The sequence below is a fragment of the Colobus angolensis genome, unplaced genomic scaffold (assembly GCF_000951035.1).
Source record: "Colobus angolensis palliatus isolate OR3802 unplaced genomic scaffold, Cang.pa_1.0 Scaffold149, whole genome shotgun sequence".
Lineage (NCBI taxonomy): Eukaryota > Metazoa > Chordata > Mammalia > Primates > Cercopithecidae > Colobus > Colobus angolensis.
Window position 1 is genome coordinate 3,297,171 of NW_012114588.1, and position 17,668 is coordinate 3,314,838.

General features: G+C 53.2%; 1 protein-coding gene across 1 annotated transcript in view; it reads left to right on the top strand.

The window, feature by feature from the left end:
* Positions 1 to 17,668, top strand: part of PLOD1 (procollagen-lysine, 2-oxoglutarate 5-dioxygenase 1) — a 55,952-nt gene that overhangs the window by 14,041 nt on the left and 24,243 nt on the right. The window contains exons 2-9 of the mRNA XM_011935836.1: positions 6,915 to 7,006; positions 9,073 to 9,206; positions 9,654 to 9,817; positions 11,596 to 11,708; positions 13,260 to 13,323; positions 15,338 to 15,435; positions 16,013 to 16,114; positions 16,660 to 16,791. Coding sequence (XP_011791226.1) covers positions 6,915 to 7,006; positions 9,073 to 9,206; positions 9,654 to 9,817; positions 11,596 to 11,708; positions 13,260 to 13,323; positions 15,338 to 15,435; positions 16,013 to 16,114; positions 16,660 to 16,791 — 899 coding nt within the window. The remainder of the gene's footprint in view (positions 1 to 6,914; positions 7,007 to 9,072; positions 9,207 to 9,653; positions 9,818 to 11,595; positions 11,709 to 13,259; positions 13,324 to 15,337; positions 15,436 to 16,012; positions 16,115 to 16,659; positions 16,792 to 17,668) is intronic.

Below are 17,668 nucleotides of genomic sequence, written 5' to 3' on the forward strand. Positions count from 1 at the left end.
GGTCTTAAAAAAAAAAAAAAAAAAGGAAAAAGAAACATGAGCTAATGCCCAGTCGACCACTGGCATGGGCGTGGTGTCCTCTGTGTACAGTCCATGGGGCTGAGCCCTGCAGGGAGACGAGTATCCTGAGTGCTTCCTTATGTCAGGCACAAGGTTGGGCACTGGCAACAGGGTGATGAACAATACAGAACATGTCATTGCCTACACAGAGCTTGCAATCTACTGGCATTAAGTCAGCAAGCAAGTGTATTAGCTCACATGAATGAGGGTTGCAGGAGAGGGCTGCTTCAGGCATGACTGGATCCAGGGATTCAAGCAGCAAAGTGAGGGCCTTGTCTTTCCATCTCTAGGCCCTGTTTGTTTTCATTGTGGTGGCAAGATGACCACCAGCCACAGATTCATGTGCCCTAGGTTCTCAACTTCAGCAGAAGGAGACAGCCTTTCCTTTTTGTGAAAGGTGTGCGGACTTTTCTGTTTTTAATAAAACACTCCCAGGGAAGACGCTGATAGGCCGTGCTGGGGTCACATGCTCAAATCTCTGGGTGTGGGAGGGGTAGGAAGGGTGGGACATTCTGATTGGACAGGCATGGTCACATGACCACCAGGAGCCAGGTAAGCGTCACACAGGTGGAGAATGGTTTCCTTACAGGGGAGGGTCAGAGTTGCTGGACCCACAGCAGCAAAAAAAATATTTCTTTCTTTTTCTCTTTTTTTGAGACAGAGTCTTGCTCTGTCTCCCAGGCTGAAGTGCAATGGTACAGTTTCTGCTCACTGGAACCCCCACCTCTCGGGTTCAAGCAATTCTCCTGCCTCAGTCTCCCAAGTAGCTGGAATTAGAGGCGTGTGCCACCATACCTGGCTAATTTTTGTGTTTTTAGTAGAGACAGGGTTTTGCCATGTGGGCCAGTCTGGTCTTGAATTCCTGACTTCAGTTGATCCACACGTCTCAGCCTCCCAAACTGCTGGGATTACTGGCATGAGCCACCACGCCCGGCCCTGTAAAAATATTTCTTTACCAAAAGTCAATGTTAAGGGGTGTTTCACTCCAGGCGCTCGGCCTAGGGGAGGACTGGAATGTGGAGAAGGGGACGTCGGCAGGTGGAGGGCAGAAGGTCCGGCTGCTGAAGAAAGCTCTGGAGAAGCATGCAGACAAGGAGGATCTGGTCATTCTCTTCACAGACAGGTAGGTGGGTCAGGGCTTCCTGGCCCGAGCCCCTCAGAGGAAGATAGAAGAATAATCTAAAATGAGCCCCTCCCAGAACATCGGAGAAGAAGGGGGGGACCACTCTAGCTACGGTTGACTGGTTTTAGGGTGTCCATTCCCGGTCTTAGTGAAGCCCATTCCCAAGCTTGGTGAAAAGATAAAGAGGTGGTGGTCCATGAGTGTGATGGGCCCACTTTAAGTAAGAGAAGAATGACATGCTATGGGGACCATCTCTCTGCCCAGGGTTGGGGTGGGAACATGGCAGGCAGGGCTGCAGACAGACAGGTCCATTTCCCAGATGGTGGCCCAGGCTGGCGTGGGCAGAGGGCCATTTGTGGAGCACTTGATCCCTGGTCCCTCCTGTCTGTGCCCTCACTGGGCCCCTGCTCACCCCTGCCCTGCTCCTTCTTGCTGCTCTGGCCACAGCTACGATGTGCTGTTTGCATCGGGGCCCCGGGAGCTCCTGAAGAAGTTCCGGCAGGCCAGGAGCCAGGTGGTCTTCTCTGCTGAGGAGCTCATCTACCCAGACCGCAGGCTGGAGGCCAAGTATCCGGTGGTCTCCGATGGCAAGAGGTTCCTGGGCTCTGGAGGTGAGAGGCCTGGGTGCAGGGTGCTTGGCCCAGCAGAGGGGTCGATCCCCTGCCTTTGTGAGGACCCCCCTTGTTTGACGTGCAATGTGGGTGTCTCACAGGTCTCCAGTGCAGAATGTCCTGAATAGAGCTCCTGACTTTTCAACGCCAAACGTGTTCCCCTGCAGTTCTCATCTCATTCAGCAGACACGCAGCCCCACGGACAGAACCCAGCAGTCACTCCTGACTCCTCCCTTGCCCTCCTCCAATGCCAGTCTACTGTCCAATGCCAGTCACCTGTCTGCTGCTTTTTAAATTTTGAGATGGCATCTCAATCTGTTGCCCAGGCTGGAGTGCAGTGGTGCGATCTCGGCTCACTGCAACCTCTGCCTCTTGGGCTCAAGCAATCCTCCTGCCTCAGCCATCCGAGTAGCTGGGATTACAGGCATGCACCACTATGCCCAGCTAATTTTTGTATATTTAGTAGAGATGGGGTTTCACCGTGTTAGCTAGGATGATCTCTATCTCCTGACCTCATGATCCGCCCGCCTCGGCCTCCCAAAGTGCTGGGATTACAGGTATGAGCCACCGTGCCCAGCCTTTTTTTTTTTGAGACAGAATTTTGCTCTTGTCACCCAGGCCAGAGTGCAATGGCACAGTCTCTGCTCACTGCAGCCTCTGCCTCCTAGGTTCAAACGATTCTCTTGCCTCAGCCTCACGAGTAGTTGGGATTACAGGCATGTGCCACTACCCCCGGCTAATTTTTGTATTCTTAGTAGAGACAGGGTTTCACCACGTTGACCAGGCTGCTCTCAAACTCCTGACCTCGGGTGATCCGCCTGCCTCAACCTTTCAAAGTGCTGCTATTACAGGCGTGAGCCACTGTGCCCGGCCACGGAACCTGGGGATTGTTAAGGCTCCAGTGTGGGTTCTCAGCAGCACTGTTTCCCTGGAAAACAGGGAAGAGACAGGTTATGCGGAGGAAAGTGGGCATGTGGGAAGGGCACAGCTAGACAGCTCCCTTACATAGATGGAGGAACAGGGCCCTCTCAACAGATGGCCTGGCCACTGTCCCTGGCGGGGCAGTGCATGCATTTAGGTTAAGAGAGGAGACTCCGGGTTCAGGCTTGTGTCCAAGTCCTGGTGCTGCTGCTTCCTAGCTCCCTTGGGCACATTACTCGCCAGTTCTAGTCTTGGTTTCCTAACTGGAAAGTCGGGGGTTAGTATGTGTGAAGTGCTTCGAACAGCGCTGGCTGGGCACGGTGGCTCATGCCTGTAATTCCAGCACTTTGGGAGGCTGGGGCAGGCAGATCACCTGAGGTCAGGAGTTCGAGACCAGCCTGGCCAACATAGTGAAACCCCGTCTCTACTAAATATACAAAAAGTAGCGGGATGTGGCAGCGTGCACCTGTAATCCCAGCTACTCGGGAGACTGAGGTAGAAGAATCGCTTGAACTCAGGAGGCGGCGGTTGCAGTGAGCCAAGATCACACTACTGTACTCCAGCCTGGGGACAGAGCCAGAATCTGTATCAAAAAAAAAAAAAAAAAGTTGGACACAGTGGCTCATGCCTCTAATCCCAGCACTTTGGGAGGCCGAGGCAGGTCGATCACTTGAGGTCAGGAGGAGTTTGAGACCAGCCTGGCCAACATGGTGAAACCCCATCTCTACTAAAAATACAAAAAATTAGCTGGGCATGGTGGCCAGCACCTGTAATCCCAGCTACTCGGGAGGCTGAGGCATGAGAATCGCTTGAACCCAGGAGGTAGAGATTGCAGTGGGCCAAGATCTAGCCACTGCACTCCAGCCTGGGTGACAGAGCAAGACTCTGTCTCAAAAAAAAAAAAAAAAAAAGTGTCTGGCACACAGAAAATGCTCAATGAAGGTAAGCCATTATTGTTGCTGTTATGAGAAGCAGGAACTTGAGAAAGGGGTTTTGAGCTACGCCACCCCATCCCCTTCCCCAACCCCTGCTGCTGGAGTTCAAGAGCCTGTTCCGTCAAGAATCCTGAATTGCGCATGCACACACACACACACACACACACACACACGCACACACGCATACACACTCACTCACATGCTCTCACACTGGCTTTTTCCATCCATGAAATGTGACACTCTTCCTGTCCCCAGCAGCCCCATGTTGACAAGAGGGCCTCAGAGCTGGTGGCTCTGGTTCTCTTTACCTGGGGGGAGACTTCACCGTCCTGGCAGGAGTTGAGGGGAGCCCTTCCCCAAGTGTAAGCAGCACCCCTTGTTTCTGGATCCCAGGTTCAGGTGGTGAGGCCTCTCCTTCCCACACGTGCCTGGTGTATCCACCCCTCCTCCCCCAGGACCCCAGCTGATCCCTGCCAATCTCTTCTGGGCCGCTTGGCACCAGCCCCCTGCCCTGGGGCCAGCTCCCTTCCCCGGCTACCCCTGCCCCACCGGCTCTGGCAAGCCAGGCCCCTTTGTTCCTACAGTCTCCGTTCTTCCTGACTTCCTGAGGTGGTGGGAGGGGAGGGCCTTACCTGCCTGCTGTCAGTCTGGCCACCAGGTGAAAAGCGTAAGCTGCAGACCCTCAGGGAGCTAAAACTCACCCTAAGTGAGCTAAGACAATGATGAGCACGGCGGTGTGGGTCTTGCCTCTGTGGCTTGGAGGCCAGAGAGGAAAGGAGAAATCAGAGAAAGCTTCGTAGAGGTGGAGGACGTCATTGTCACTGGCCCTGGGGCCTGGAGGAAGGTTAGGGAAAGGAGACACATGCTGGGTGTGGTGGCTCATGCCTGTAATCCCAACACTTTGGGAAGCCGAGGTAGGCAGATCGGTTGAGGCCAGGAGTTCCAGACCAGCCTGAGCAACATGGCAAAACCTCATCTCCACTAAAGCTGGGCATGGTGGTGTGCACCTGTAGTCCCTCCTAGTTACTCGGGAGGCTGAGGTGGGAGGATCACCTGAGTGCAGGAAGTCGAGGCTGCAGTGAGCCATGATTGTGCCTCTGCACTCCAGCCTGGGCAACGGGAGTGAAATTGGGTTCCCCTGCCCAAAACAAAAAACAAAAACGAGGACACAGAAGGAGCCATGGTAGGATGGGAGGAACCCAGCAAGGAGAGACCCCCCCAGTTGGAGGAGGGCCACCATGATGGAGAAGGATGAGTATATCACCCTCCAGATCAGAGAGGGCCTTGAATGCCAGGCCAAGGCATTTGCTTCTCATTTAGCAGTACCAGTAATACCTTTTTTTTTTTTTTTTAAGACAGAGTCTCACTCTGTCACCCAGGCTGGAGTACAGTGGTGCGATCTTGGCTTACTGCAACCTCCACCTTCTGGGTTCAAGCAATTCTCCTGTCTCAGCCTCCCGAGTACCTGGGACTATAGGCACATACCACCACGCCCAGCTAATTTTTGTATTTTTAGTAGAAATGGGGTTTCACCATGATGGCCAGGCTGTTCTTGAACTCCTGATTTCAGGTGATCCGCCCTCCTCAGCCTCCCAAAGTGCTGGGATTATGGGCATGAGCCACTGTGCCCGGCCTTCAGTAAAACCTCTTCATGTGTGCCGAGTATCCCAATAAGGATCTTACATGCCTGATCTCATTTAATTACTCCAGCAGCCCTGAGAAGTAGGTACTGTTATTATCCCTGCTTACCAAGGGGGAAACTGAGCCTCAGAAGGGATGGGGACTTGCCCCAGGTCACATGGCTGTGAAGGAGCAGAGCTAGAATTCTAACCAGGCAGGCTAGCTCCAGACTCCTCAATTCTCAGAGAACACAGCTTCAAAGTGTGCTCTGGGAGGGGCTTCCCCAGGGCTCCCTGAGATGCTCGCTGGGGAGTTATTTCCAGAAGGTTCTGTTGTAGAGGCAGGCCACACTGCAGAGCCTGAGAGAGGTTCCTTGTTAAAAATGGAGGAATGGCTGCCCTGGCCAAAGGTCAGGAGTGGAGCAGTGGATTTCAAGTCAGTTTCCACTCTGGGCCGACTCATTGGTTGTAACAGCGTCAAGCATGGTGTTGGGAGAATCTAGAACCATGTGATACTCAGCAGGAAAGACTGGGATAGATTAGCAATGTCTGTCCTGGGTTAGACATGGAGAGCAGGGACCTGTGAGCCATGTATTTACTGTCCCTGGGTTAATGTGTATCATTGGCCAGAGAGATCTTCCTGCTGGTCAACATTCAGAGTAAATTCTTCCTTCCATGCCCTCTAAAGCCAGAAACTCAGTCCTGTAATTCAGGGTGTAGACACCTCTCCTGTCTACAGCACATGCTTCATGACACATTGGTCAGTGTATTTGTCTGTTTCATGTCGCTGTAAAGAAGTACACGTGGCTGGGTAATTTCTCAAGAAAAGAGGTTTATTTGGCTCACAGTTCTGTAGGCTGTACGGGCATACCACCAGCATCTGTTCTGCTTCCAGTGAGGCCTCAGAAAGCTTTGATTCATGGCAGGCATGTCACATGGTGAGAGCTGGAGCAAGAGAGAGGAGGAAGTACAAGGTTCTTTTAAACAACCAGCTCTCCGCTGGGCACAGTGGCTCATGCCTGTAATCCCAGCACTTTGGGAGGTCGAGGCATGTAGCTCATTTGAGGTCAGGAGTTTGAGACCAGCCTGGCCCAACATGGTGAAACCCCGCCTCTATTAAAAATACAAAAATTAGCTGGGTGTGGTGGCAAATACCTGTAGTCCCAGCTACTCAGGAGGCAGAGGTTGCAGTGAGTTGAGATCGTGCCACTGCACTCCAGCCTGGGTGACAGAGTGAGACTCCGTCTCAAAAAAATAAAAACCAACCACCTCTCACATAAACTCAGAGCAAGAACTCACTCATTACCAAGGAGATAGCACCAAGCCATTCATGAGGGATCTGCCCCTGTGACCCAAACACCTCCCACTGGGCCCCACCTTCAACACTGGGGACCACATTTCAACGTGCAATTTGAAGGGGACAAATATCCAACTATATCAGTCAGTTACTGGGTGGAGGGAGCCCTAGAGGAGACTCAAGAAACCTGGGTTTTTCCTGCTCTATCATCCCTGCCTCCCTGGGCCCTGTTCTGTAATGGGCCCAAGAAGACACTTTCTGAAAGAATTTGACAGGTCACTGGGAACAGAGACCTCCCTGTCACCTCCCTCATCCATTCCCATTCACCATACCCTCCCCTGTCTGCAGACAACCTTTTAGTCCTCACGGTGGCCACTAAGGAGACCGAGGGATTCCGTCGCTTCAAGCGCTCCGCTCAGTTCTTCAACTACAAGATCCAGGTAAGGGGTTTCCTGGGCGAGGCAGAGACAGTGAGGGGTAGGCAGGAGGATCCAGGAGTTAGTGTCCTTTCTTTTTTTCTTGTTGTTTTTTTGTTTTTTTGTTTTTTGTTTTTTTTGAGACGGAGTCTCGCTCTGTCGCCCAGGCTGGAGTGCAGTGGCCGGATCTCAGCTCACTGCAAGCTCTGCCTCCCAGGTTTACGCCATTCTCCTGCCTCAGCCTCCCGAGTAGCTGGGACTACAGGCGCCCGCCACCTCGCCCAGCTAGTTTTTTTTTTCTTTGTATTTTTTAGTAGAGACGGGGTTTCACCGTATTAGCCAGGATGGTGTTGATCTCCTGACCTCGTGATCCGCCTGTCTTGGCCCCCCAAAGTGCTGGGATTACAGGCTTGAGTCACCGCGCCCGGCCAGTGTCCTTTCCAAACTACCACAGCTCTTGAGATAGATGTGGGGCCACAGGGGAGGCTTCTGGAAGCCTGAAGGATGGAAATGAGTTAGTCGGGAATGGGAAGACACGGCAGAGGACACAGCATGAGTCTACGGGGTGAGGGAGAGGTGGAGAGTTGGCTAGAGAAATGCTCAGATGTTAGTGTGCAGGAGTCTCACCTGAGAGGCTAGTTTAGAGGACAGGGCCTCAGGATCAGCATTTCCACAAGTTCCTCCAGGTGATTTGGGGATGGGCGTGCTCTAGACATCTTCCGTGTATCATAAACACTGCTCTAAAGAAACATGAGTGGTCCGACGCGGGGGCTCACACCTGTATTCCCAGCACTTTGGGAGGCCGATGATCCACTCTGGATCATCACCTGAGGTCAGGAGTTCGAGACCAGCCTGGCCAACCATGGCAAAACCCCGTCTCTACTAAAAATACCAAAAAAATTAGCTGGGCATGATGGCACACACCTGTAATCCCAGCTGCTTGGGAGGCTGAGGCAGGAGAATCACTTGAACCCGGGAGGTGGAGGTTGCAGTGAGCCGAGATGGTGTCAGTGCACTCCAGCCTGGGCAACAGGGTGAAACGGTCTTAAAAAAAAAAAAAAAAAAGGAAAAAGAAACATGAGCTAATGCCCAGTCGACCACTGGCATGGGCGTGGTGTCCTCTGTGTACAGTCCATGGGGCTGAGCCCTGCAGGGAGACGAGTATCCTGAGTGCTTCCTTATGTCAGGCACAAGGTTGGGCACTGGCAACAGGGTGATGAACAATACAGAACATGTCATTGCCTACACAGAGCTTGCAATCTACTGGCATTAAGTCAGCAAGCAAGTGTATTAGCTCACATGAATGAGGGTTGCAGGAGAGGGCTGCTTCAGGCATGACTGGATCCAGGGATTCAAGCAGCAAAGTGAGGGCCTTGTCTTTCCATCTCTAGGCCCTGTTTGTTTTCATTGTGGTGGCAAGATGACCACCAGCCACAGATTCATGTGCCCTAGGTTCTCAACTTCAGCAGAAGGAGACAGCCTTTCCTTTTTGTGAAAGGTGTGCGGACTTTTCTGTTTTTAATAAAACACTCCCAGGGAAGACGCTGATAGGCCGTGCTGGGGTCACATGCTCAAATCTCTGGGTGTGGGAGGGGTAGGAAGGGTGGGACATTCTGATTGGACAGGCATGGTCACATGACCACCAGGAGCCAGGTAAGCGTCACACAGGTGGAGAATGGTTTCCTTACAGGGGAGGGTCAGAGTTGCTGGACCCACAGCAGCAAAAAAAATATTTCTTTCTTTTTCTCTTTTTTTGAGACAGAGTCTTGCTCTGTCTCCCAGGCTGAAGTGCAATGGTACAGTTTCTGCTCACTGGAACCCCCACCTCTCGGGTTCAAGCAATTCTCCTGCCTCAGTCTCCCAAGTAGCTGGAATTAGAGGCGTGTGCCACCATACCTGGCTAATTTTTGTGTTTTTAGTAGAGACAGGGTTTTGCCATGTGGGCCAGTCTGGTCTTGAATTCCTGACTTCAGTTGATCCACACGTCTCAGCCTCCCAAACTGCTGGGATTACTGGCATGAGCCACCACGCCCGGCCCTGTAAAAATATTTCTTTACCAAAAGTCAATGTTAAGGGGTGTTTCACTCCAGGCGCTCGGCCTAGGGGAGGACTGGAATGTGGAGAAGGGGACGTCGGCAGGTGGAGGGCAGAAGGTCCGGCTGCTGAAGAAAGCTCTGGAGAAGCATGCAGACAAGGAGGATCTGGTCATTCTCTTCACAGACAGGTAGGTGGGTCAGGGCTTCCTGGCCCGAGCCCCTCAGAGGAAGATAGAAGAATAATCTAAAATGAGCCCCTCCCAGAACATCGGAGAAGAAGGGGGGGACCACTCTAGCTACGGTTGACTGGTTTTAGGGTGTCCATTCCCGGTCTTAGTGAAGCCCATTCCCAAGCTTGGTGAAAAGATAAAGAGGTGGTGGTCCATGAGTGTGATGGGCCCACTTTAAGTAAGAGAAGAATGACATGCTATGGGGACCATCTCTCTGCCCAGGGTTGGGGTGGGAACATGGCAGGCAGGGCTGCAGACAGACAGGTCCATTTCCCAGATGGTGGCCCAGGCTGGCGTGGGCAGAGGGCCATTTGTGGAGCACTTGATCCCTGGTCCCTCCTGTCTGTGCCCTCACTGGGCCCCTGCTCACCCCTGCCCTGCTCCTTCTTGCTGCTCTGGCCACAGCTACGATGTGCTGTTTGCATCGGGGCCCCGGGAGCTCCTGAAGAAGTTCCGGCAGGCCAGGAGCCAGGTGGTCTTCTCTGCTGAGGAGCTCATCTACCCAGACCGCAGGCTGGAGGCCAAGTATCCGGTGGTCTCCGATGGCAAGAGGTTCCTGGGCTCTGGAGGTGAGAGGCCTGGGTGCAGGGTGCTTGGCCCAGCAGAGGGGTCGATCCCCTGCCTTTGTGAGGACCCCCCTTGTTTGACGTGCAATGTGGGTGTCTCACAGGTCTCCAGTGCAGAATGTCCTGAATAGAGCTCCTGACTTTTCAACGCCAAACGTGTTCCCCTGCAGTTCTCATCTCATTCAGCAGACACGCAGCCCCACGGACAGAACCCAGCAGTCACTCCTGACTCCTCCCTTGCCCTCCTCCAATGCCAGTCTACTGTCCAATGCCAGTCACCTGTCTGCTGCTTTTTAAATTTTGAGATGGCATCTCAATCTGTTGCCCAGGCTGGAGTGCAGTGGTGCGATCTCGGCTCACTGCAACCTCTGCCTCTTGGGCTCAAGCAATCCTCCTGCCTCAGCCATCCGAGTAGCTGGGATTACAGGCATGCACCACTATGCCCAGCTAATTTTTGTATATTTAGTAGAGATGGGGTTTCGCCATGTTGGCCAGGCAGGTCTTGAACTCCTGGCCTTAAGTGATCTACCTGCCTCAGCCTCCCAAAGTGCTGGGATTATAGGCGCGAGTCACCACACCTGGCCACCTGCCTTCTACTTCCTAAAGATCTCTGGAATCTGCTCTCTCCGGCCCACAGTTCACTGCCGCTATTCTCACTGGGCTCCTGGCCCTTGGTAGGAGCCTCCTTACTGCTCTGCCAATCCCTACCTTCATGCCCTTCCAGGCCACTCTCCATCCAGCAGCCAGAGGGGTCTTTAAACGACGCAAATCCAAGGCCAGGCATGGTGGCTCACACCTGTAATCTCAGCAATTTGGAAGGCCGAGGTGGGCGGATCATGAGGTCCGGAGATCGAGACCATCCTGGCTAACATGGTGAAAACCTGTCTCTACTAAAAGTACAAAAAATTAGCTGGGCGTGGTGGCGGGCGCCTGTAATCCCAGCTTCTCGGGAGGCTGAGGCAGGAGAATGGCGTAAACCCGGGAGGCGGAGCTTGCAGTGAGCCAAGATCGCACCACTGTACTCCAGTCTGGGCGACAGAGCGAGACTCCATCTAATAAATAAATAAATGAATAAATAAATAAATAAATAAATAGATAGATAAATAAGATGTAAATTCACACACATCACTTAGTAATTTTCCACTGCATGGAGAATAAAATCCACAGGCCTCTTTTCAACCTCAGATGGGGATCTGCCATCTGTCCTGAACAGAGACTTTTTTTCACTGGTCCAGAGTAAGCACAGTCCAGATGGCCTTGCCCTGGCACAGGCCCAGGAGTAGGGGTGTCCCATTACTCTTGTGGTTGCCTGTCACCAGTCTGTACTCTGGCTAGGAGCCCATGTGGGCTTTCCCACCATGCCAGGTCTCAGCCCCCAAGATGCTGTGCGAGCTTGGCCCAGCCTTGCCCTTCTCTGGGCCAAGTTTCCCAGATAACTATAAGAAGGGGCACCAGGCCTGTATCCTCCCAGCCCTGCTCTCTGGGGGCTCCTCGCCCAATCCGTTTCTTCACTACCTATGTGGTGCCCAGCACTGAACAGTACAGGTTAGTGGGCACCATTATTCTTGGGGTCGGTAGGAACTCACTAACAAGTGGTATTCACTGGCAGGCCCATTTCCAACATGCAGTCCCACCTCCTGTCAATTCAGGACTTCTGAGAGAGGGCAGGGTTTGTGGGCATATGAGTGGAGGTGGATGAGAGGGAAGGGTGGGAGGAGGCCCCCGGCTTACAGGGTGGAAGCTAAGGGTCTATCTTGGTGTCCCCACCCACCAACCTTCAGGCTTCATCGGTTATGCCCCCAACCTCAGCAAACTGGTGGCCGAGTGGGAGGGCCAGGACAGCGACAGCGACCAGCTGTTTTACACCAAGATCTTCTTGGACCCGGAGAAGAGGGTAAGAGGCAGTGGGCGGGCTAAGGAGAGAGGACTGGGGATCCACTGGCCAGGCTGCCTGTGAACAGCTCCTCTCAGGCCTGAACCTCTGGGTTGGTGTCTTAGAGGCAGCATCGTTCAGTGGTTCAGAATAAGGACTTCAGGGCCCAGGTGCCTGGGTTCTAATCCCAGCTCACCATTTACTAGCTGTGTGACATCGGGCAACTTCTCTGTGCCTTGTTTTTTCTGTTATAAAATGCGATAATAGGCCAGGGGCGGTGGCTCACACCTGTAATCCCAGCACTTTTGGAGGCCAAGGTGGGTGGATCACCTGAGGTCAGGAGTTTGAGACCAGCCTGGCTAACATAATGAAACCCTGTCTCTACTAAAAATACAAAAATTAGCCGGACGTGGTGGCGGGTGCCTATAATCCCAGGTACTCAGGAGACTGAGGCAGGAGAATTGCTTGAACCTGGGAGGTGGAGGTTGCAGTGAGCTGAGATCGTGCCATGGGCAACAAGAGTAAGACTCTGTCTCAAAAAAAAAAAAAATTAATAAAAAAATAAAAAATAAAAATAATACAATAATGATAGTACTTTCTCACAGAGATGTTGTCAGGATTAAATTGATTGATATATGTAGAATATTTTATTTATTTATTTGAGATAGGGTCTCACTGTCTTCCAGGCTGATGTGCAGTGGCAGAAACGTAGCTCACTGCAGCCTCAGCCTCCTGGACTCAAGCGATCCTCCCACCTCAGCCTCCTGAGTAGCTGGGACTATAGGCATGCGCCCCATTAAAATTTTTTTATAGAAATGAAGTTTCGCTGTGTTATCCAGGCTGGTCTCAAACTCCTAGGTTCAAGTGATCCTTCTGCCTCAGCCTCCCAAAGTGCTGGAATGATAGGTGTGAGTCATCGCACCCGACCCATGTGTAGAATATTTGGAGTAGTGGCCAGGCGTGGTGGCTCACGCCTGTCGTCCCAGCACTTTGGGAGGCCGAGGCGGGCGGATCACCTGAGGTCAGGAGTTCGAGACCAGCCTGCCCAACATTGCAAAACCCCATCTCTACTAAAAATACAACAACAACAAAAATTAGGCATGGTAGTGCACACCTGTAGTCCCAGGTACTCGGGAGGCTGAGGCAGGAGAATTGCTCGAACCCGGGAGGTGGAGCTTGCAGTGAGCAAAGGTCGTGCCACTGCATTCCAGCCTGGGTGACAAGAGGGAAACTCTGTCTCAAAAAAAAGAATATTTGGAGTAGCTATGTGCTTGACAGGCTTTGGTTACTCTTACGGCCATCATTGTTATTGTAGGTGAGCTGGCTGCATTCTTAGATTCCTTCCAGTTCAGAGTCCCTGGTTTTCTGTGAATGGAGCCACTAGACTGTAGACCCCAGGAGCTTGGCTGCTGGCCTTCTTTGGGCACCCAACTGCCCTGATGTGATATGGCAGAGTAGGTGTGGGGAGAGAGGGCCGAGCCTGGGGGACAGATTCCCCGCACTGGGTGAGACGTTACCCCACCCTCCCCCAGGGCCTGTCCCTGCTGCAGCCTGGTACCCTCTTTCCTGTAGGAGCAGATCAATATCACCCTGGACCACCGCTGCCGTATCTTCCAGAACCTGGATGGAGCTTTGGGTGAGCAGCCCCCATAGGGAGGGGTGGATCCTGAGAGGGGTGATAGGAAGGATTCCTGGCAGAGCCCGAGCCCAAGGAGGAGAACTTGCTGCTTCTTTCTGGCCATTGTGCTGGAAGGTCACTGGGTTCATCCCTAGGTCCCCAGGGACCACTTGGATGTCCCGGCGCAGAGCCGTGTCTCTCTTGCGGGCCTGGGACAGGTGAGCATTCAGCCTGGGAGGAGTTGGGGGATGTGCACAGCAGGTGCTGGACCCCCTGCCCTACATACGAGGTCCTTATGGGTGGGCCCTCCTTCCCTGCTTTCCTGGCCCTCCCACCTTCCAGGTGAAGCAGTCCTAGGCCGGGGGCAGGAACTCAGCTGGTGGGATAGGCAGCTTGGGAAGCAAAAGGCTACTTGGCCCTTGATGCCACAAACATCCCTGGGCCTGGCCTCGTGTCTGTGGCTGGTGATGACATTGCTTTGCCGTAGGTCTTCCTGAGTGATCTCAAGCAAGTCACACCTCCTCCCCGCAGGGGACTCAGTTTTCTTATCTTTCCAAAAGGGAAGTGAACAAGATCCACTCATTGCTGACTTTGTGGCTAAATGGCCCTTTTGAGAATCTGATGAAAGCTACGGCTCTGCTCCCAGGAAAATGCAGAAACAGTGTGCCCTTTGCCTGTGGTTTCTGGGGGTTAAGAAGCACTAAGTTCAGATCCAGGCAGGTCAGGAGCTATCCGTTTTCCTTTTTTTTTTGTCTTAAGATGGAGTCTTGCTCTGTCGTCCAGGCTGGAGTGGAGTGGCGAATTCTCAGCTCACTGCAACCTCCGCCTCCCAGGTTCAAGCAATTCTCCTGCCTCAGCCTCCCAAGTAGCTGGGTTTACAGGCGCACGCCACCATGCCCGACTAATTTTTGTATTTTTTTAGAAGAGACGGGGTTTCACCATGTTGACCAGTCTGGTCTCGAACTCCTGACCTCAGGTGATCTGCCTGCCTCGGCCTCCCAAAGTGCTGAGATTATAGGCATGAGCCATCGTGCTCAGCCCTATTTTAATTTTTAAAATAGAGACAGGGTCTTGCTATGTTGCACAGGCTTGTCTCAAACTCCTCGGCTCAAGTGATCTTCCCACTTGGCCTCCCAAAGTGCTGGGATTACAGGCGTGAGGCAGCGTGCCCAGCTGAAATACCCATTTTCCTATGTGCAGACTAATAGGGTCAAACATGGGTATTGGGGGCTGGGCACAGTGGCTTATGCCTGTAATCCCAGCACTTTGGGAGGACAAGGCGGGTGGATCACCAGAGGTCAGGAGTTCGAGACCAGCCTGACCAACATGGCGAAACCCTGTCTCTACTAAAAATACAAAAATTTGCTGGGCATGGTGGCATGTGCCTGTAATCCCAGCTACTCGGGAGGCTGAGGCAGGAAAATCACTTGAACCTGGGAGGTGGAGGTTGCAGTGAGCCAAGATTGTACCACTGCGCACTCCAGCCTGGGTGACAGAGCGAGACTCTGTCTCAAAACTCACACACACACACAACATGGGTATTGGGGCCCTGCTAAAGGGGCTTCCTCCACTGGGACAAGATCTGTCCTGATCATGCCCAGGCCTCCCCTTTGTGTGGCTCTGGCATTTTCCCAGTGCTGCTCTGCCTACTCAGAGAAGGCGCCTCCCAGACCCTTTCTCTTGAGGCTTCTCTGAGGTACTTGGAGCTGGGATGTTCCACGTCTTTATTCTTCTCCCAGTCCCTGCTTCTGGCTGTAAATAACCACAACAAGTACAGGGGTTGCCATGGATTCTGTGCTCATCATGGGCCAGGCTTGGTTCCCCACGCTTGCCCAACACAAATCCTCCCCCTCACCCTATGAAGAAGGGATTATTCCTATTTTATAGATAAGGAAACTGAGGCGTAGAGAGAAGTGACTTGCCCAAGGACATGATCTACCCACTGCAGAGCTGGGATTTGAGCCCACTGGTTGGACCCGGAACCTGACTTCTGGGTCTGATGCTGGGTGGGGCTGTGCTTTCTGACCCCCAGATGAGGTCGTGCTCAAGTTTGAAATGGGCCATGTGAGAGCAAGGAACCTGGCCTATGACACCCTCCCAGTCCTGATCCATGGCAACGGGCCAACCAAGGTAGGGGGGCCCCAGCCCCTGGGGAGTGTGTATGGGGGGGCAGAGCCCCAATTTCTTTCTCACCGTGACCCCACAGTGTCTCCCTGGGGCCAGGGCCACCTACCTGGGGGCCTGCTATGAACTCACTACTTCTGTCCTCACATCTGAGCTCAGCGTGATACCTTCTTTTCCTGCTGTGGTGGTCAGTGGTACTCCGTCTATTCTTGCTGGGCACAGGACACATAGGAGGCTGCTGTCCCCATCCAGGCCTAGGCTGGGCTACCAGAGCCATCTGCACTCTCACCCCAGGGCAGAGTCATTTATTCACTCAGTAAACTTTTATTTCGTGTTTGCACTGGCCCCAGGAATCTGCATTTTACAAGCTCTCAGGAGAAGCACTAGAGCGCCAAGCCCTCCCCCGCCCTCTCTCAGAGTGGCTTGGTGATCTCCTGGGGGTGGAGCATTATCTCCAAGACCCTCTTAGGGAGTGGGAGGAGGCTGGATGCTGCTGACCCACCAGGGGCCCAGGGAGATGTGAGTCAGGGCTGTGGCGGGTGGGGCTGACCGGCTTCTCTGTGACCCCACGCTTCCCCAACAGCTGCAGCTGAACTACCTGGGCAACTACATCCCGCGCTTCTGGACCTTCGAGACGGGTTGCACCGTGTGTGACGAAGGCCTGCGCAGCCTCAAGGGCATTGGGGTAGGGCTGCGCCCAGGCCTGTGCCTGAGGGACACGGGGGGCTCAGTCCCCTGAGATGGCGAGATGGGTGATTCTGGAATGGACTCCATTGTCTTTGGTGGAAAGTGAAGAGGTCATCTCCCTGCCTGGGGTTCTATCCTGATTGCCACGCAAGTGCCTTCTCCTGGAAGCCCTCTCAGACTGCATGTCTCTAGCTTCCTCTGAAATGTCCAGCTTCTGGTTTCTTCTGCCTGGTCCTTCAGGCTCTCCTGCAGCCCCCTCCCCATCCCACGAACCTCATCCTCATTTTTGACTCACCGTGAACACCACGCCAGCCACGATCTCTTGACAGCAGGCCCTCAACCCGGTCCTTGCTCCAGGCCTGGGCTCCTGCTGCTTCCCTGCCCTCCTGCACCCCCTGCCTGGAGGTCCCCAGCCCAGGCACCTTTCTTGGGAAGTCTACATGCTTCTGATTCTGGTTCTGGCTTCCTTGGGCCACCCTGGGGTGGAGTGGCAGCACTGTGGCCGGACACTGCTGGACTCTCATGCCGCCCTCCCTGGTGCAGGATGAAGCTCTGCCCACGGTCCTGGTCGGCATGTTCATCGAACAGCCCACGCCGTTCGTGTCCCTGTTCTTCCAGCGGCTCCTGCAGCTCCACTACCCCCGGAAACACATGCGACTTTTCATCCACAACCACGTGAGTAGCAGGCACTCTGAGGGGTCGTCATGTGGCTTAGGTCCAGGGCCCAGCTTCACAGCATAGCCTGAGACCTCTGAGGGTCTCACTGAATCTTGCTTATCTGGGCCAAATGACAGTCACCAGTGGACTGTGTCCCCAAATCACTGAGTTGACTTTGGAGTCAGTCTGGGTGAGTTTGAATCCCAGTGCCGCTATTTTTATTGGCTGTGTGATCTTGGGCACATTACTCAACCTCTCTGTGCTTTAGTTTCTCATCTGTAAAATAGGGATAATAGTCGGGCGTGGTGGCTCACGCCTGTAATCCCAGCACTTTGGGAGGCTGAGGTGAGTGCATCACCTGAGATTGGGAGTTCGAGACTAGCCTGACCAACATGGTGAAACCCTGCCTCTACTGAAAATACAAAATTAAGCCGATTGTGGTGGCACATGCCTGTAATCCCAGCTGCTCAGGAGGCTGAGGCAGGAGAATCGCTTGAACCTGGGAGGTGGAGGTTGCAGTGAGCCGAGATCGCGCCATTGCACTCCAGCCTGGGCAACAAGAGCAAAACTCAGTCTCAAAAAAAATAAAATTAAATAAATAAATAAATAAGTAAATAAAATAGGGATAATAATTGTCCAATCACACAGAATTGCTGCAAGGGCTAAGCAAGTTGACATGTGAAGTCCGTAAAAGGTGCCTGGTGCACAGGACACATATAGGTGCTTCTAACTGTTGTCATCTTCACTTCCATCCCTGTCCCTGTTAATCCTTCCTAATTGTACCTGGTGGCAGTCAAACTGGTTTTCTTTTTTTTTTTTTTGAGACGGAGTCTCGCTCTGTCGCTCTGTCACCCAGGCTGGAGTGCAGTGGCCGGATCTCAGTTCACTGCAAGCT